General features: G+C 52.7%; 6 protein-coding genes across 6 annotated transcripts; 2 read left to right on the top strand and 4 right to left on the bottom strand.

Moving 5' to 3' along the window:
• Window positions 1-1758: 1758 nt before the first annotated feature.
• J4E86_004818 (uncharacterized protein) lies at window positions 1759-4353 on the top strand (the record flags this gene model as incomplete). The annotated part of the gene is made up of 3 exons (XM_051445355.1): window positions 1759-2044; window positions 2094-2795; window positions 2843-4353. The coding sequence occupies 3 exons, from the start codon at window positions 1759-1761 to the stop codon at window positions 4351-4353; spliced, it is 2499 nt and encodes an 832-aa protein (XP_051303452.1).
• A 693-nt stretch (window positions 4354-5046) lies between these two features.
• Window positions 5047-5748, bottom strand: J4E86_004817 (uncharacterized protein; the record flags this gene model as incomplete). The annotated part of the gene is made up of 1 exon (XM_051445354.1): window positions 5047-5748. One exon carries the CDS (start codon window positions 5746-5748, stop codon window positions 5047-5049), a length of 702 nt encoding a protein of 233 aa, XP_051303451.1.
• Window positions 5749-6787: 1039 nt separating this feature from the next.
• Window positions 6788-8231, bottom strand: J4E86_004816 (uncharacterized protein; the record flags this gene model as incomplete). Its single annotated transcript, XM_051445353.1, has 3 exons — window positions 6788-6955; window positions 7014-7785; window positions 7858-8231. 3 exons carry the CDS (start codon window positions 8229-8231, stop codon window positions 6788-6790), a joined length of 1314 nt encoding a protein of 437 aa, XP_051303450.1.
• A 599-nt stretch (window positions 8232-8830) lies between these two features.
• Window positions 8831-12030, bottom strand: J4E86_004815 (uncharacterized protein; the record flags this gene model as incomplete). Its single annotated transcript, XM_051445352.1, has 6 exons — window positions 8831-9061; window positions 9112-9669; window positions 9722-11125; window positions 11178-11486; window positions 11544-11773; window positions 11826-12030. 6 exons carry the CDS (start codon window positions 12028-12030, stop codon window positions 8831-8833), a joined length of 2937 nt encoding a protein of 978 aa, XP_051303449.1.
• A 1006-nt stretch (window positions 12031-13036) lies between these two features.
• J4E86_004814 (uncharacterized protein) lies at window positions 13037-15950 on the bottom strand (the record flags this gene model as incomplete). The annotated part of the gene is made up of 4 exons (XM_051445351.1): window positions 13037-13543; window positions 13595-15603; window positions 15830-15885; window positions 15937-15950. 4 exons carry the CDS (start codon window positions 15948-15950, stop codon window positions 13037-13039), a joined length of 2586 nt encoding a protein of 861 aa, XP_051303448.1.
• An 808-nt stretch (window positions 15951-16758) lies between these two features.
• Window positions 16759-17474, top strand: J4E86_004813 (uncharacterized protein; the record flags this gene model as incomplete). Its single annotated transcript, XM_051445350.1, has 4 exons — window positions 16759-16870; window positions 16921-17093; window positions 17145-17360; window positions 17418-17474. 4 exons carry the CDS (start codon window positions 16759-16761, stop codon window positions 17472-17474), a joined length of 558 nt encoding a protein of 185 aa, XP_051303447.1.
• Between the last annotated feature and the right edge of the window lie 1778 nt (window positions 17475-19252).

Below are 19252 nucleotides of genomic sequence, written 5' to 3'. Positions count from 1 at the left end.
GCGCTGTAGATTCATATGACAGTGGGTTTCGAGCGGGCACATCTCTCGGCTTACGGCATGACGACATCGGCCTAGATCGGACGGGCGGACTGACCCAACTCAGTCCTGGGCCTTTTGGGTGGAGGCATCGTGTCGTGAGAAAGTAATTGAGGTGGGCAAGCGGTGGAAACCGAGTACGTAGGACTGAGGGTCAGCCAAGAAGGAAGTCGGAAGGCGTTGACGCCGAACGCGCGAGACTAGCTTGATGTGGTCGCAGCACCTCTTGGAGTAACGCATCCACATCTTTGAGGTGTGCATCTCAATCAGAGCGGCATAGCTCGCCGCCCACTCATGGAAATCTAGAGCAAAGCTATCGTGAAAACCCATCAACTGTGTTTTGCTGAGTTTTGAGCATGGACAAAAGCGGTATGCACTTCTTGTGTCCAGCCTTCCTAAAAGAACGTACCCCCCATATTTAAGTGGCGGCTGCTCGCTTAGTAAGGACCAGTTTTCCCCACGTGCGGGCTGGCATCCTGCAAAGAACCTTAATTGCACCCACAGACATCTTTTTCACGACAAACAGCGCCGGTTCTATCACGGGCTTATCGTGGTAGGCTGAGAGAATTGCCCTGGATTGGATGCAAGTTCCCGTCGAGGATCCAAGTGCCGTCTCAACGTACCCGCACAGCCGGCTTTCCCCAGAGCATGACGTCAGATGCTATTTCGCGACATCACGACTGCGCTCAACCAAGAGCCTCGGAGTTCTGAAAATGCCGCCTCTTACCATTGGAGGATCTTTTAACGCAGAGTTAATTTGTCGCATACACTGTAGGTATGCGTCAGGCTAGCTGCTGTGCTCAGCGTGGTTGCTCAAGACATACACATGATGTAGCCGCACGTCAGCTGGGAATACAATTACGATTACTCGGAAGGATTTGGTGTGCCAGTTGTGCCACACCTCAACCGTTTTCCAAGCTCACTTGGCGTACTCGCACCGAAGTCGACATCTTTGCTCCCGAGCACGCAATTCCGGCCTTGAATCTCTATTGGACACTAGTGCGAACCGTCAGCGACCATCACATCCTTCGCGCCCCATCCCTGTCGCCGCACCCGCACACCCTTGCAAGCTCGACCCATCGAGCATCAGATTGTTGCCGGTACCGCGGCGAAAAGCGTCACGGTCGCTAATAATCACTTAGATCTGATCGGCATATCAGGGCATTATGTCACTTGTCAGATCCCTTCACTCGGGCTTTGCTTGGAAATACTTCCTACCCATCTCATCCTCTCTATCATAGCAGTGGCCTTATTGCCTCGACATCCCCCCGACTGCGCGTAGAGTACTAGCGTACATCAACACCAATTCCGATCCAGTAACGGAAGCGATCACGCAATTTCTCGTCATATCAAGCAATCCCGAGGCGTCGTAAAGGCTTCGGTCCTTCCCACATCCAGGGCACTCAAGCATTCCAAGCTACCTTGACTTCGAAGCTCACAGGCCGATCCTGCAGCCCAGACCGGCACAGCACCACCCCCATTCGTCCCCGAGAGACTGCGTGCGATTTACTCCAAGCCACCAATTGCTTGCGCTGTGCTTGTTCGCACCCGCCCGTTCGGTGGACAGCATAGATAAGCTTTCGGACGTCCGTCAGGTCTTGTCGTTGCTTCCAAGGCTTGTTCGGTCTTGTCAAACTTAGTACTGGATTTCAGGCACGTGGCATTCCAGTGCTGATCCAGTGCATCTTCGTTCGAGCGCGTTGGAGACCTCTCATCGCAACAATGGCTTCTACAGCCAGTAAAGTTGGCGAAGGCCTAGCAAAAGTGTTCGGCATCGACTTGCACTACCGGAATGAAACTGGCTCGGAACGCATAACTCGAGGCGAAAGCGTCTTCACCATCGACTCCGCAGACACCTATGTTGAGGAAGAACCTACCGCGAAAGAATGGATCAAAGACACTCTTCCCAGTGGTCACGAGCTGAGAGAGTACTGCTCCAGCTTGTTTCCGTTCCTTTCCTGGATAGGCCGATACAACGTACAATGGTTGATCGGAGATCTTGTTGCTGGTACGTCATATCTTAACAGTATCATTGTATAGCTATTGACTTTTATCAGGTATCACTGTGGGCGCTGTTGTAGTTCCCCAGGGTATGGCCTATGCGAAGCTCGCTGAGCTTCCAGTCGAATTCGGATTGTACTCTTCCTTCATGGGTGTACTCATTTACTGGTTCTTCGCTACCTCGAAGGACATTACCATCGGGCCCGTTGCCGTTCTATCCACAGTCACGGGCGGTGTCGTGCTGTCTGCAGAAGAGAAACTTGCTGGCCAAGACATCTCACGAGACATGATCGCGTCCGCCTTGGCCATCATTGCCGGATCAATCGTTCTCTTCTTGGGTCTTGTCCGCATGGGCTGGATTGTGGACCTCATCTCACTGCCTGCTATCTCGGCTTTCATGACCGGCTCTGCCCTCAGTATCGCTGCTGGGCAGTTCCCTGCCATGATGGGTATCACGGGGTTCTCGACTAGGGACCCCACGTACAAAGTGGTCATCAACTCGCTGAAGTACCTTGGACGAACCGATCTCAACGCATCATTCGGCCTGACCTGCCTGTTCCTCCTATATGCGATCCGGTTTACCTGCGGTCAGCTAGCAAAGCGCTTCCCCACCCGCGCCAAGCTGTTTTTCTTCATCAACACTCTGCGAACGGTGTTCGTCATTTTGCTGTATATCCTATTCAGCTACTTGGCAAACCGAGAGCACAGGGCCAACGGAACCAAGCCGATTATCAAAACCCTTGGAACTGTTCCACGAGGTAAGATGCTTCCTGAACTTGGTCAAACTCATTACTTACATTTCCAGGCTTCCAACACGCGCGCGTGCCCAAGATTACGATCCCCATCATCAAGTCCTTCGCGACCGAACTCCCATCGACAGTTATCGTCCTCCTCATCGAGCACATCTCCATCGCCAAGTCTTTCGGACGTGTGAACAACTACGTTATCAACCCATCGCAAGAACTCGTAGCCATTGGTGTCTCCAACTGCCTCGGCCCCTTCCTGGGAGCATACCCCGCGACTGGTTCTTTCTCACGTACTGCTATCAAGTCCAAGGCTGGTGTGCGCACGCCTTTTGCAGGTGTCATCACGGCCGCCGTAGTGCTACTCGCCATCTACGCACTCCCAGCTATGTTCTGGTACATTCCAAACGCAGCGCTTTCGGCAGTCATCATCCACGCCGTGCTGGACTTGATTACACCACCAAACACTGTATACCAATTCTGGAGGATCTCACCGCTTGAAGTCATCATCTTCTTCGTTGGTGTTCTCGTCACCGTCTTCTCCAGTATTGAGAATGGCATCTTCGTCACGGTGTCAGTTTCTGCAGGCATGTTCGCCTTCCGCCTTTTCAAGGCCAAGGGCCGCTTCATGGGTAGGGCCAAGATTCACTCCGTCATTGGCGACCATCTGCTGGACCCAACCGAAGAAGACAAGATGTCGCCGCCTGGTGTTCGGCAAAAGCCCTCGGAGGGAGAGCACTCTGTTCGTGAAGTTTTCCTACCCATCGATCACAAAGACGGATCCAACCCAAGCATTCAGCTGGAAGACCCTTATCCAGGTATCTTCATCTACCGATTCAGCGAAGGCTTCAACTACCCCAACGCAAACCACTACCTCGACCAGCTCACCGACATCATCTTCGCGAAGACGCGCCGCACGAACCAAGCAACCTACAACAGACCGGGCGACCGCCCATGGAACGACCCTGGCCCTCGCCGTGGCAAAGATACTCAAGTTACCGACGACCGACCCACGCTCAAGGCTATCATCCTCGATTTCTCCTCAGTTAACAATGTCGACCTTACTTCAATTCAGAACCTGATCGACGTAAGAAACCAGCTCGACAAGTACGCGGCCCCAGACACCGTCGACTGGCACTTCTGCAACATCAACAACCGCTGGACCAAGCGCTCGCTCGCCGCCGCCGGCTTCGGCTACTACACTCCCGAAATGCCCGATAGCGGCATCACCCACCGCTGGAAACCGATCTTCAGCGTCGCCGAAATCGGCGGCTCTGACTCTGCTGCCGCGGAAGCAGAAGCACGCGAGAACCTCCTCGCACAACGCACATTATCGCAAGTACGAAGTCGCGACATTGAGGCTGCGCATCCCGACTCGGGCGATAGCTCCGAGACGGGTAGCATCACCAAGCAGCTGGAGCACAGCAAGGCGTATGGACATGCAGATGCGCAGGATGCTAGGCATAGGGGCCGGATAGCGGTTGTTCAAGGGCTGAACAGGCCGCTGTTCCATGTGGATGTTACGGCTGCGCTTAACAGTGCGTTGGCTAATGCGCAGAGGAAGAGTCACTAAGCAGCGTGTTGTGGCCTTTGCGTTTGTGGTAATAAGGACGAGCTTTTCTTTCAGTACATACTATGTAGAGATGATATCTATTTGCGCTCGGCTGTTTGCCTTGAGTGTTGCTTTCTCTGTTCAAAGACTAGTCTTACCATCTACATGTGTGATGACGTGAGCGTGCGATGTCGGTCTTGCTGGTAGCTGACGTGAGATGGTTGGTTAGGCGGCCACTCCTTCCTTTCTAGATTGATCACGATGGCAAAGGTGAGATCTGGTCGGTCATGGTGTCTTTGATGATTGTTTTCGTTCTATTTAGTCCATACTCGTGTTTCTGCTCCTGCTTTCCTACGCGTGGGTATATGTACCGCGTCATGCCCCAAACTCAAAACATCAACGCCATGCTATGCTCTGTCCAGAACTATTTTTGCCTCGCCCTCATACAGTGAAAGAAAAGTCCTGCTCCTCGTGATGATAGCCAGATGCTGCCCCCAAGATATCCCCGCCTGCTTGAAAGTCCCGCTCTCTTTGCGCAGATGTCCATGTTTCTCCGAAATGTGCTGCCTGGGTTGTGATGTTGCAAAGGTAGCAACAATACCGATTCCTTGCTCTTCGTTGTTCCATGCCTGATGTCGTACAGGTGACATCAAATTCATTTTCCTCCGATGTCCTGCGAGCTTTCATCTCTGTGAGCTCGCAAACGATCAACGTCTAGTTGTATGCTTCAGCTGGCAGAGACTCGCGACTCTGTGCGAAAAGGGCGCCAGCTTGCTCGATATTCCACTGTCCAGCTTCCAGGCACTGAATAGCGTAGTCGCGCTTAAGATTGGTTTCGCGCTGAACGTAGAGAATCATCTCTTCCTTCCTCTGCTGCTCCGGGTCGACGATGGCAGGTGCTGGTGTTGGTGTGGTAGCAGCCGGTATTTGCTGTGCGTTTGCTGCGTTGTTGTTTGCCGGCGCGTCAGGACGGACCTGATTGCCGTTCAAGATTTTGAGTTTGGGGAACCACGAGACGATTTCATCTTGCCAGTTCGGGTTGGGAAACGGGTCGACGATGAGGTGTTCGACGTTTCTGAAGCGGCCTTTCCACGGCTTTAAGGCGTCCAGCGTCGCGAAAGCGTTGTTGCTTAGATCCAGGTTTTGGATGTGGCGGAAGTGGTTGCACAGTTGGTAGACGGCGTGTGTGTTTTGGAGGTTGTTGCCCGCAAGTGTGACGCTGTGGATTGCTGCTTCTTTCGCTTCTTGCGTCTCGAGAATGGCGTCGCAAACAATCATGAGGGCGGGAAAGAACTTCTTCTGTGCGCCTTCTGATGCGAACATGCCGGATTGGAGAATTTCTTGGTCGCCGGCGATAGTTGATAAGTTCAGCAGCTTGTTGGTTGCATCGTAGCGTCGTCCCAGGAAGCCTTCCATCAGCGGATATGATGGATTTGCCTTAAGTCTTTCCAGGGTTTCTTTGTCGATCGCCGGCTCTCGTGAGCGATTGTCTGTACGATTGTCGTGCTGAAAGTGGTTTTGGCCTCCCCTGAATCCTCGTCCCCGTCCTCGCCCCCTGCCTCGTCCACGTGAGGACTCGCCATCGACCATCATCTGATCGTCGTCATGGTTTTGTGGTGTGAATGAGACACTCCAGTTCCCGCGCCCTCGGCCGCGCCCACGTCCTCGCCCACCTCTTGGTTGATCGTTCATGTTCATTGGAGTATGTTGGTTGTGTGTTAGAAGTGGAAGAGATCTATCAAGCAAGACTGAGCAGATGGGATTGTCTATAAAGTCGGAAGGTCTGTGCGTCGCCAAGCCACAGTTTTCCAGTTCGTCCAATTGTCATTGGCCAAAACCCATGGAACCTTCGACGTCGACCAAGTTTACTGCTATTGTGCTCTTGCTCTCACCTATTGTATCATGCTCTTTATTCATGCCTGCTAATTAAAAATCGTGACCTGAGTGCAAAAAATACGGTTCTCTCGTGCTGACTCCTCGGGTTGCAATCAGGCAGCAAGGCAGCCACTTTGATGACAGCCCAAGGAAATTGATCCCGTCAGACAGCAAAGCCATCCGCGAAGCTCTCTCCTGCCGACCCGGAGTGTGAGCTCAGGACCTTTGAGGCTCTAGTTGCACACTGCTCTCTATACCTACCAAAAGACCAAGTTTTTGAAACCCAGAAATGTCAGTATAATTGAATACAAGAAAGCAATACATGTCATCTGGTAATCGACTGAGACCGACAGTAAAGTAAGTGTGCGTTTCATAGATTTCCGATCTAAATGATACAAGCCTTGTTCAGAGGAAAATCTCTAAATCCTGATACCTCTCCATACCTCCCACCACCTACACCACTCTCCCAGACTTGTAGCATGAGTCTAGTCTTTCCGTTGATGTCCCGTGACGCCAAAAACTCCACACATGAACGCGCGTAAATGCAGCAATGAGACGACCTTCAGGCAACAATCGTCATCTAGTTTGAGTGGATCTTCTTGATCCTGTTGACACCCTCGTACAACGCGCGGTCCACGGCCGCAGCGACGGTAAGAGTACCCCCGATCACGGCGCAGAGACCAACGAGGAAGCCAGAGAAGGACTTTTCACGAGCTTCGCGGTTGATGACCTTCATGGGTGAGATGTCCTATTGCAACCATTAGTAACCATATCAAGCATCGAGGAGTTGGTACCTGGGAACTTACATAAGAGAAGAAGACACCGGGGATACCACCCCGAGCGTGGATCCTCTCCTTGTGGCCCTCCTTTTCGTCAGAACCACCCTGCAGACTCCTATGATGGCTGGTCACAGAGTACTGGTGCGTCTCAATGCTGCCCTTGTATGAAGCGTCAATGGTCGCGCCAAGGAGCTCATCATGTTTTGCGGAACGAGGAAGCTGGTTCTCCCAGCCGAGTGGCAAGTAAGCGGTCGACACGACCTTGATGAAGTACATGAAGTTGTAAGCCTTTTCGTCGGTATGCTGCTCGGTGTTGTCAAGAGGGTTGATGTGGTGGTTTGACCACCCACCAGCGCCAGAGCCTGCGTGCTTCCTCTGCATGTCTTGGACAACGACATCGCTAAGCTGGGGGCCGAAGCGAAGCTGGTGAACCTTGTGGGTGAAGGTATGCGCGTACTCGTCTTTGAAGTAGTTCTCGAGATCGTGAACGTGTAGGTTGCCGTTCGAGAACGATTTTCCAGGCGCGATGTGAAAGTTACCGACAACCTTGTTGACGCGGATGCTGCCCTCAAGACGGCATCCTTCCTGACGCTGTTGGTCGAGATGTTCGGCGTAGTGTTCCCGCTCGCATTGTTCGACTCCCTCTCCACGACCGAAAGACCAAGATATCGAAGCGTATGCGTCGCGGACTTCGTCGCAGGTATTGCAGCAGCCGGGCTTGATTGCGTTGGTGGGGGCAGGTGCGCCGTAACATTCGCCGCAGTAGTCGGGAGCAAGATGCGACGCTTCGTCCGCGTGCCTGAAAACGCTGTTAGCACTCTGTTGCTTCCCGTATATGCCTGCGCCCTACAGCGACTCGATGTAGACTTACAGATCCAAAGCCTTGATATCAATAACCTTGCTGCCCTCCTTCTCAGGGCTCAATCGCACCTTGTTGATGCCATGCGTGACACCCATCTGCAACTCTCCAGAAACATCCATGACATCGAGCGTGAGCAGCTCGCATGGTACCCGTGGGAACGTTACGTTCAGGGCAATTTCCATGCGTTCGCCTCTGCCCTTATCAACCACCAATTCCGGTCGCACAGTCACTCTCCTGTAGTCGGCCCACTCGCCCCACGTTAACCAGAAGATAACCAACAAGCTGACTATGGTGACGATTCCACCGGATGTTGTGCGCACGCGCGCATCTTCGACCGTCTTGGTGAAGGCGTCGAGCCTCGTGAATCGCGATTTGGCGGGCATAACGGCGGGTTACCGCTGCAGGGTGGGCGTGATTGTAGGAAGTTGGTGTGAAGCCCTGAAGTAGAAGGCAATTGGGGTCGAGACCAGTGGGGTTGAGGGTGTAGCCGAACGTTGTCTCGAGACGTGGTCGTAGCTCGCGTCTTGAACAAGAACCGAGTTGACTTGAACTGCAAACGCAATTGGCGCTGCTTCTTGAAAGAGGTGAAAGCGAAGGAATGAATATCAGCACTGTCCGTGCAAAAGCCGCAGTATCATCGTACAGAGAAGAGAACTGGCAAGTAAGTCAACGCGTGGACGCGGCAACGTTTCGGCTGGACTAAAGGACAGCTATGCGACTGAACACTAGCTCCGAGCGCCACACCACGCTAGCGTGCTTCGGGTAGGTGCGCATACCGAGCACGTGGAGCTGCAGCCCTGGAGTGGTTCACCAACACCAGGAACCGTTTAGTAAAGGGGGGAATTGAGAGTTGCAGTCAAGTTTTACACAGAATTGAAGTAATTTCATTAGGTCTTAGAGGCATGCAGGATACTCCATCATGCCGCTATTCAAAGGTGACCAGATTGGCGTTATGCCATCTGAGGGGCATATTATAAATAGCCTACGAAGCGAGAACGTTCCTGAGCATGCTGTTGAAACCGTCACTGAGCTTGTATAGCTCCACGATAGGTGGCTTTTTCGGTTCGCCTGCCTTTCTCCGAAGCTTCTCCGCAGCGCGCGCTCGGCTCTTGCGCTCAGCCTCAATCGGGTCTGCGATATCTGTATCGTCCATGTCTTCCGAGTCGGTGGAGTCGCTACCGTCATCATCGAGTTCAAGATCCTGGAGATCCATCTGTATCTCGTTAATGTATGGCCAATATGTTGTCAGAGAGGAAAACGAACCGCGTTCAGCCCAAAGTCGCTCGACTTGAAGCCGGCGATACCACCCATAAGCGGATCAGGGTCATCACCACCGCTCGCCATCTTTTGCCTTGTCTTGTCCGAATGCCACTTCTTCCTCGCCATTTGCCACTTGATCAGACTGTTGATCTCACGAATGGCCTTGTTCTTGTCGATCATATTTGAATCGATTCCACCCTGGAAGAGCGCATTCATATCAAGCTTACCGCCACTTCCAGGGCCGTGACGCAGGAAGTCCAAGATACCCTCTAGCCATCCCATGAGCTGGTCGAAGAGACCGTTGTCATGCTTGTGCACCTCGTGAACGAACTTGTAGAAGTTATCCTCGTGGCGGGCGCACAGATCTATGAAGGCCTGCACGGTTTGATTGGGGTCTGCAGAAATTTCTTGTCGTTGACAAGCTTCGATGGTTTTGATGGTGTCATCGGCGAACATGGCGAAGTCGGTAATACTGTTGTAAACGTTTGCGGATTTGTATACACGGACAAGAGGTTCGTAGAAGATGGTGAACAAATCCCGGAAGAGCTGCAGCGTGGTCGGCTAGAAGTACGTCAGTCATTTATCTCTGAAATCGCCTTTGCGTCAAACTTACTTCTTCGATGATTTGGAGCATCATAAGCTTATCCCTCTGTCTGAGACACAGCTTCAAGTATTGCTTGAGATGCGCGAAAAGTTCGGCACCAGATCGCATCTCCTTTTCGACCTGACCGGTCGCGTTAGTAGCTGTGCTGACGGTGCTGCGGGTGCTGGCTCTTCTGCTGAGGCGGCTCGATCTCACATTTTCAACCGCGTTGTTCCACGCAACGTAGGCATTGAAAACTTTCTCCACTTGTTGCGAAGACAATTCTGGTTGGAAGAACTCGGAGCGCAGTATGGTCACCACGACATCGACGTTGTCGCGTGCAGCTTCTTGTCGGATCGCTTCCTTGACACCTTCATCCGCTTGTACGTATGCTTTGATCTTGTCGCAAAGAACATCATCCTTAATCCTCGTGGAACCAAGTGTGTCGATCGTCTTCTGTACAGAGTTGACACCGTCGTTGATGGCCATACCAAATATACGCTGAAGTAATGAACGAGCGCCGAACGGCTGTGCAAGGAACAGATCCAGAACCCCACTCATGACGGCTGCAGGGTTGGCTATCCTAATGACGTTCTTGAGGACACCGTAAGGAACGAGAGAATGTATGCGTTTCGCCTGTGCAAACAGCTCGGGGGAATTGTCCTCGGCTAGGAACAAATGGTAGATGGTAGCAGCCACTTCTATCCGTAACCACTCTGCGAACTTTTGGTACTCTGGCTTCAGGTCTCGGATGGTGTTCTTGACTCTGACCTCTTGGAACAGGTGTGAGAGTCCATTGCTCTCTACAATTTCTCTCCTGAACTTCTCCATGTGGATGTCAAGCTCCGCTGCTCGCTTCCGCGCGACTTCGTAGAACTGCTTTTGTTCCTCGATGCGCTTCTTGTCCATCTCTTCTCGCCTCTGGATGTCTTCCATTTCTTCCTCATTGACCTCAATGGGATCGTGTGTCAGGAATTCAGCCATGGCACTTGACTGGGCGATTCGCTCGTTGTGTAGGAATGATCGGAGGAATGCGCGAAGAGAAACACGTTGTTCTTCCCTGTACAGCTTACGAGGAGCTTTGTACGCTGAAAAGTCCGCTGAGGCTCTCGGCGAACGTCTTCCTAGTGATGTCTGTGAGGCGTTCTTTTTATGTCCGCCGCCAAAGAGATAGCTACGCAAACCACCGCCACTGCTCTCAACAGGTTCAGGAGGGGGAGGTCCTTGGGTAGATCCTGACGAGATAGAGCTAATATCGTCGTCATCAGCACTTGATTGTAGGAGGCCATCTTTCGCATTCTTTCGAGGTAATGGAGCGAGCACTTTGCCGGGAAGTTCGAGACGTATGCGTTTGTGCAATTGAACGAAGTCTGCGTATCGGCGGCCAATGTAGAAGTCCTTGTCTCCGTCGTGCTTTACACGTATGAGGTACTCCTGCAAACGCATAATTAGGTTCTGTCTTCGGCCAAATTGTATGCCTACTTACTGCATGCGTGTGGTAGCGGAGATGTCTCTTCACTGATGTTGTTCTGACGCCTGCGACATTGACGTCCCAACCATTGATAGCGTGTCCGCTCGGTTCGTTCATTGTAAGACCCTTTTCATCTGCCTGTCGGTCCACGATCTCCATCTCGGCAAAGCGTATTCTTTCTTCGTAGCCTGACGCGGTGGGAATGCCAGAGACCATCATCAGCTCAACGAGCTTCTCAGCCTTGAGCGCTAGCTTTCTCCTCTTCGTTTCTTCCAGCCGGTCTTCTGAGGATGAGATATCCTTGCTCGCGAATGACTCCAGGAACTAGAACGGCACCTTTGTCAGTTCCTTCTCTGCCCAGTATGACCTCATACAACGTACGACTTGTAACTTGTCCTGCCAGAACTCCTTCTCTTTGGCCTTGTCCAGGAAGGGGAAATTCCGAACATGATTGACGAATATGTAGCGGAGGAGGGGCAATTCTGAGTCTTCCGGCGCGACTTCGCCGGCATCTGAGCGAAAGGGTGCGCCAAAGCGTCGCAGCGCTGTAGGAGAGGAGAGTTCGGCGATTTCGTACTTTGTTTGTTGGGAGATGAGTTCGCGCTTGAGGTCTGCGCCCTCGTTAGCTTCGCCACGTGCTATAGATGATGTTGTACGGCTTACAGTGCTCTTGTTTGCCTGTCAATATGGACCCCTCTGGCGGCACCGACATGGTCGAGAACTTCGAATAGGATGTGTCATTACGCTGGGGCACCGCCGGCCGCGCGGGCTCGCCAAAGTTCTGTACTGAGGGCTGAGGATTCATCGTGGTGGGCTCTGTGGCACCGTTGAGCTGGATGGCAGGCGGGGTGTCGAGGTTGGCGGGCATAGTTGGATTAATAGCAGCGTTAACGCGCGGGCTAGGGAGCCGCGATCCGAAAGAAGGAAGATAAGGTGTAGAAGGAGAAGGAATAGCGAAAAGCAGACTTTGGGGTCCCTGCAGATGACCGTCGACGCGTGTTGTATGACGCCTGACTAGCACCACGGAGTACCTGTGGCTGCAACTGAGGCTGGTGCACTGCGGAGATGCGGGCACGGCACCAAGGACAAGAGATACGATGGGTCTGCACCGCCCGTTCTTGCTCAAAGTGGATCAATTCAATGCTTGTCGGCACTGAAGCAGAGTCGGGCGCGTAAAGGATTGTGGCTGAGTGACGCAACCCGATGTCTTAGCTCATCTGACGTATGGAGCGCAGAGGCCCACGAGGCCAAACGAAGGAAAGAACGGCATCCTATGTCTTGGCCGTGTTCGCCCTTTGTTCCCCATCTCGTCTGCACAATACGCGTCGCGTATCCTGGGAATGAATACGAGGCGTTCTGGTTGAACTGACAAGAGTACCCCTCCTCGGAACGGTGCCTAAGACTCGGAAGTACCTGAAATCGGACCGCATTCGGCTCGCTTCTGCTCTCGAAGATCGCACTCGCACATCGCCAGGTCATGCATGGCTGACTGACTCCCCTTGGCGCAGCCTGTCACTCATATCTAGCAAGGAAATCTGACATCGAACACGTTCTGGCCACGGGCCAAGATACCTGATTGACTAACTAGTACAACATCACGCCGGGTACTATCGTGTGCGAACATTTAAGGTTTTCAGTTGCAATTTGACTAAGGTTGATATCTACTCAATTGTACTCGTACAAGCCCGATGGGTAAATAAATCAAAATGCCAGTCTATGGCGATAATTAGCCCAGGACGCCGGCCTGTTCTGTTCCCAAATTGCTGCCAAGGCCTTTCCTGGCATTTCGGCAGAAGAATTCAAGTTACCCACGCTAACGCCAGCCCACTTCACATCTTACATGATAACCACCAATGCACTCGGAGGTCCGAGGCTCAGTAGTTGAGCTCGCCACTGCCACCACCACCAACTGCATCCAAGTCTTCGTAGCTCTTGATTGATCGGCCTTGCACAGACTGTACAGGTCCAGGTCCACCCTCACCGTATCGCTGAGGGCCTTGACGGCTACCACGAGGCGGAGGGGTCAATCGGCCGCCGTTAACAGCGGGACGAGCACGGCCGTCACGAGGTTGACGATCGTAAGGTCCAGTACGGTTGTTGAAGCGGTGGCCGCCTCGTCGCATAGGTCCGGCACGGTCATCGTGGGCAGCATTGGGGTCCCAGTTACCGCCCATAGCAGGATTGAACAGAGCGCCCAAATGCACGCCGTTCTGCATACCGTTGTTTGCCATTGCCATGTTCATGTTGGCCAAGTTGAACCCCCGCGGCGTTCCAGTGGCCTGGACATGATTGCCCATCGGGAAGTGGCCATTACTGTTGGCATCACTACGGGATGGAGCAATATGCGCAGGGTCGACAACATAGCTGTTGACCAGTCGCAGCTGTTTCGCATTAGCAAACGTATCCTTACAAACATTCGTGTAAACACTTACGTCCTTGTGTAATTTCTCAAGCCATTCAGGATGACGCTTTTCAGTATGCTTTCGCCAGAAGTGCTGGCCTTTGAACAACTTTGTGCATTCCGGAACCTTGCAGCGCCACTTGGATTCATCCTCCTGTTTGACATAACGTGAGAGTTCATCCTCGATAGCTTCATCTAGAGGCTTGCCGCCGAGCTTGCGGATATCAACATTCTCCGGCTCAAGTAGCTGTAGCAGTTTTTCCTCATACGTCTTCACCCAGTTGAATGCTCGTTGAAGTTGTTGTTGGTTCTTGGTACTCAACCGCATTGGCTTCTTCTCTTGCACAGGACTACCGCCCTCGCCATTCTCTGCGTCACCTGAAGACTCTTGCTTCCTGTATGGAAAGAGGTCTCCAGTAGCCGTAGCTCTCGCGGTAGCCTTGGCCGCAGTTGTAAGACTAGCGCGCGGTCGGCGAAGATGTCCTCCCGCGCACTTGCGAATCAACTCGTGAACCGAGTCGCTCTCAAAGACGCAGAAGAAGCAGAAGTTGTAGACACGTCGGAGATACTCGATGAGGAGATCAAGCTTCTTCTTCTTGGCCAGCAGCTCTTCATCATCCACTTCATCATCGAAAGCACCCTCGTCGTCTTCCATGGTTTCATCTTCACCCTCCTCCAGGTCTTCTGGATCCCGCGCTTTCTTGGTCGGCACCGGGGCATTGGCTGGGGGCTGAAGCCAGCCTTTCGAACGCAGAGCCTCGACACGTTCTTCGATCTTACTGACACCGTCGACGTTTGAGAACTCTTCTTCGTGTTGCGCCTTGAGGTCGGAGTCGAGCTTCCTCACGAGTCGTTCAGCAAGCTCCAGATCACGTTCGATTCTCTCAGGCGCAGAGAAGAGGTCCCAAAGTGCCTTCTTGCGAGGAGCGGCAGGAGGTTCATGAATGCCGACGTGGCAGGTGAAATTGCCACGCTCTTCATCGATCACGGTCTTGCCGTTGAGAGCTTCGAGAGCCTTGTGAGCGGTAGACTGTGGGCCTTGGGCAGCTTCAGGCTTATCCTCAACAGCCCCTTCTTCGGCATCGTCATCGCGTCCATCACCACGGTCGTCGATGACCATTGGCTGCTCGTCGCTTGGATTGAGAATGACCCAACCGATGCGGTGGCACTTCTTAAGTGGGTTGGGGTCGCTCATACTGAGCCACTTGAAGCCGCCGGGGCCTTCTCCTAAGTGCTCCTTGCAGAACTCCTCGACCTTTTCGCGGTTGACCGTGGGCGCAATAGTCTTGATGAGTAGCGTAGGCTGGAACGCGGTCTCATCGCGGATCTCGCCGCCTTTGCAGGGCAACAAATCGCCCACGCCCAGCACCTCGTTGGCAGCCGTTGTCTCGCCCTCTTCCTTTTCTACGATCCCTCCAGCACCGTTCGAATCGTTTTTGTAGATACCTTCCAGCGTGAACTCGTCGAAGTAACCCTCATCTATTTGTCTCTCCCACTCCTCGTAGATGCCGTGGCGATATTGACGGAGCTTCTCCTTGAAGGCCAAGTCATAGTCTGGGTCGTAGCGCTCCTTGAACCACTCTTCGTTCTTATGCTTGTCTACAAACGTTTTCGCCATCTGGACTTGTAGCTTCTCCTTGTACTCGTCATACGCGGCCTGGATCTGTTCGCGCTCCTTGCCCCGTTCCTCTCGAGCTTCGCGCTCGCCTTTGAGACCTGGTTTGCGTCCGCCATTCTTTGCGCGCTCCTTCTCCTCCTTCATGAGCTGCTCCACACGCCACCACTCTGCGAAGTAGTTGAACCCGACCTGGTATTCGAGGTGCATAGGGTTCGGGACCGGGTTTGTGGTGAAGGTCGGCGCGAAGTTGTCCTGACCAGGCACGTACCGATCGATGCCTGCCTGCACGGGCGGAGGCGAGGAGCGTCGTCGGTTGCCATCTCGGCGGGGGCCGTCGTAGTCGCGCGCGCGATCAGGTTGGTATCGGTCGATGTTCTGGGGCGAGCGCGATCGGCGCCTGCCTGCCCTACGGTCTCCGGAGCCTTTGTGACGCATGTTAGCTCAGTCTGATGTTTCAGAAGCGATTCAAGATGAGGTTTGGAAATGATGCCGGTCATGTCCAGGAGTCATACAACAACGCCCAAGTACGCGCAATCGGTCTGTGCTAACAGCGCTTGGCGAGAGAGGCCCGGAGCAAACACGCGGCATAGTTTCGCGTGACGGTGAAAATGAAAGTCCGTCACGTCTCAAAAAGGGTATATGGCTTACCTGGTGAACGGCGTCTGTACGAATCCGCGGGTGGCCTAGAGTCCTCACGCGTGGCACTGCGAGCCGTCAGCATCGTACTTTGCGCACCGTCTTCTGCACCAACATACGTGTAGGAGTCCATCGCTGCGGTATGCACGCGTGATAAGATGGTGAATGGTTATGAATATGTGGCGCGAAATCGAGACAGGCAGTCGTGTTTAGGCGGCTCGGAGTGAGTGTAGTGCAGCGAGCCTGGGGGCAGCGCGCGTAGTCTCCGGTTGCTTTGACGCGCAATCTCGCCGGGAGTATGCGCTGGATGGGAGCGGATGCTCGAGAGGCAATCGGCGCGGGTAGCTGTTTGCCATGATGGCTCGGTCAGAGAGGGAACAAGTCAGGGACAAGGTGACGGAGAGGGAATGCGATTAGTAACGAGGAAGAAGAGGCGGGTAAGAAGTGACAAGAAGCCGACACGCCTGGTGCGATTGAGAGCACACGGGCAGCGCCGCAGGAAGATAAGGTCAGAGAGGCAGCTGGAGGGAGGCTGGGCGCAGGGCCACGGGGACGAAGCTATCCGAGCTATCGAGACAGCTGTACAAGAGGAAGAAGGGGTACGAACAATGGGACAGCTGAAGGACGAGAAGGTGCACTCACGATGTGCTAAAGTGACTCCCGGGCAGAACGATGCCGGTGGAGAGGGCGATGGCAGAGAGAAGGGTGAGGTACGTCGCGGAGGGCTGGAGAGACCCGAACGACGGCTGAGACGGGGCTAGCGTTCCACGCGGAAAGTGGACCCGGCCTTCCACGCGTTGGCCGAGGCTGTGATTGGCGCTCCGAAAATATCACGAGATGCGGAGTGCAGGTACACGACGCTTCTTTCTTTGGCGACTTCTGCTATTGCGCATGTGACATTGATCGACAGTTACACACGAATCTCATCACTAAACGCCATCATGACGAGCTACATCCCCTCTCTCACGCTTCCCAGCTTTGCTTTCGAGAACCCTGCAGTGGCTATCCTGCTACCTGTTCTGTGTGGAACGGCCACAGGATTTGCCATCAGCCGTAAGCCAATGGTACTTTTGTACCGGAATATAATTCTGATTCCAAAACAGCAAGTGTGTCTCAAACAGCATACCGAACGCTGAAGCAACCTCCACTACATCCTCCCGGTTATGTATTCGGACCAGTCTGGACAGCACTCTATGCCACCATGGGCTACACAGCATATCGCGCATACACCATCGGAGCGACGTCTGCTAACCCCAATACTGTTGCTCTGGCGAAGGTATGAGAATGCTGTGCGCGATCTGCTATTATCCGAGCTAACCCGGTGCAGCACGGAGCCACTCTCTATACTATCCAGTTGGCCCTGAACCTGATGTGGACTCCTCTCTACTTTGGTCTCGGTCGTCCCATTCCGGCTTCGGTTGATATTCTCGCTCTTGGTGGAACTCTTTCCTACCTTATCAACATCTGGGGACAAGTTGACCCGGTTTGCGGATGGCTGCTCGCACCGTACCTTGGTTGGGTCAGCTTCGCAACATACCTCTGCGTAAGTACTATCCCTATTCGACGTGCGTGAATTGCCAAAGACTGATGCTGCAAACAGATTGGATCAGGTTACCTGAACAACTGGGACTTCAGGGCCATCTCGAAGAAAGATTAAGATATTCGTCCGTATCGACTAAGTGTCAAGAAAAGGTTATATCTCCACATCACTTGACAGTGTAACATAGATCCTCTTACGGGAGCTAAGTATACACATGTACTATCATGTTGTCCAATAAATGTACATTACACTTCCTGGAGATACTAGTGCCCTCCCCCCTCCTTGACACTAACGTAACAAACTATTGTCATAATATTCGGCAAAGACGTTTCATCGAGTCCGAGGCCTCTCGGTTTCTTTATCATGATTTAGCCACTGCATATCTACCTTGCAAGTAATACAAAGTCTGTGCGAACTTAGCAAGCTTGCTATAGAGTGAGCCGGTCGAAGTGATGGAGCACACAGAACTGGTCTGTAACGGAGAAAAAGACACCGGAAATATGAGCGAGAGAACTTGAGCATGCGAAACAAACGTCTGACATGAAAGTGGTTGTACAAGATTTAAGCACTATACCAAGTCGTGACGTTTTACTCATGCGTTCCGGGTTGCGGAGGCCATAGGTCTGTGCACTTTTCCTGATTCATTCTTCATTATCGCCTCATACTACGACTGCCTGATCCGTACCCTCTGGTTCCGGCATTTAGATTCCCAATCTCGCTCAATCCAGAGCCCTTCGACGGTCTCGACTACTCAACTTTAATACTGTAATACTATGTTACAAATCCAGTCGACACAACAACCACTCGAACGAATGGAGCAGAACAACGATGGCCCAAAAGTTACCGCTGCACTCGCTGCCCTGTAGGTCATATCTCTTCTAGTATGGACTTCAGCTAACAGCTTCTACCAGCACTCTTCAGAATCAAAAGCAATGCGTCCTTCTCCGCCTTCCCCCGAGCTTCGAAACGCAGTCTATCGGTACGTCTTTCAAGAAGACGACATAGAGATTTGCGCCCCAGTTAGCGAGAATACGAAAAGTGATGGTCACACACATTATCCTAGACAGAACCTACAGCTACTCGGGACTTGCCGTCAAATCTATACCGAGGCCAGGCTACTTCCTTTCGCCTCGAATACATTCAAAGGTGGTCATTGGGCACTACGAAGCATTACAAGGCTTCTCAGTCGGGATCAAGCCGATGCCATATCGATTATATACATTGTGATGGATGACTATCACTTCAGTTTCACCATGGATGTATCAAACCCCGGGCCTTCATTCAAGAATTTATACGCGCCCGCCCGTTTGGTTTTACACGATACTTTACTATCGACGTTAGAGAGGCTTGCGAGGCTACCGGAACTAAAACAAATCCTTCTCTCTCCTTTGCAATACGAGGGCAACCCCTGGAAGCATGTCTGGAAAAACGGTTGGGCGGTGGATTGCAGACTGTTGGTAGTAGACGCCTTGCGACAGCAGACAACTCGCGGAAAAAAGATAGAAATTCGTTCGCAGGTTGAAGAGTAGCAGTATTGGATTTGGGTTTCTATATTGTGGCATCGAGACAGCTGATAGGCCAGAGTAAGGAACTGGGCCGTTTGTACTGTGATTTCAGGTCGCCTCACCGGCCCTACCGGTAGTTCGGACTCACATTCTGGTCATATGTAAATTCCATGGACTTTCAAACTTGTTCAATCCTACCTTCGATTTTGTTGAGCTTCCATTGCGTGAGGATAAGATGGGACGATGCAGCAACTCAGTGACCGCAGCTATGGATGCCGATGACATCTGAATGAGGTCGTATCAACCTCATCCCCAAACGAGATGCTATGTGTGAAGCCGATATAGGTACGTGTTACTAAGCGCTCACATGCAAGGTCTCTGGAGAGCTGT

The sequence above is a fragment of the Alternaria arbusti genome (genome assembly GCF_024043155.1).
Source record: "Alternaria arbusti strain BMP 1465 chromosome Unknown scaffold_5, whole genome shotgun sequence".
Taxonomy (NCBI): domain Eukaryota; kingdom Fungi; phylum Ascomycota; class Dothideomycetes; order Pleosporales; family Pleosporaceae; genus Alternaria; species Alternaria arbusti.
The sequence above is the reverse complement of the archived record's forward strand: the minus strand, read 5'-3'. Positions and strand labels throughout refer to the sequence as shown.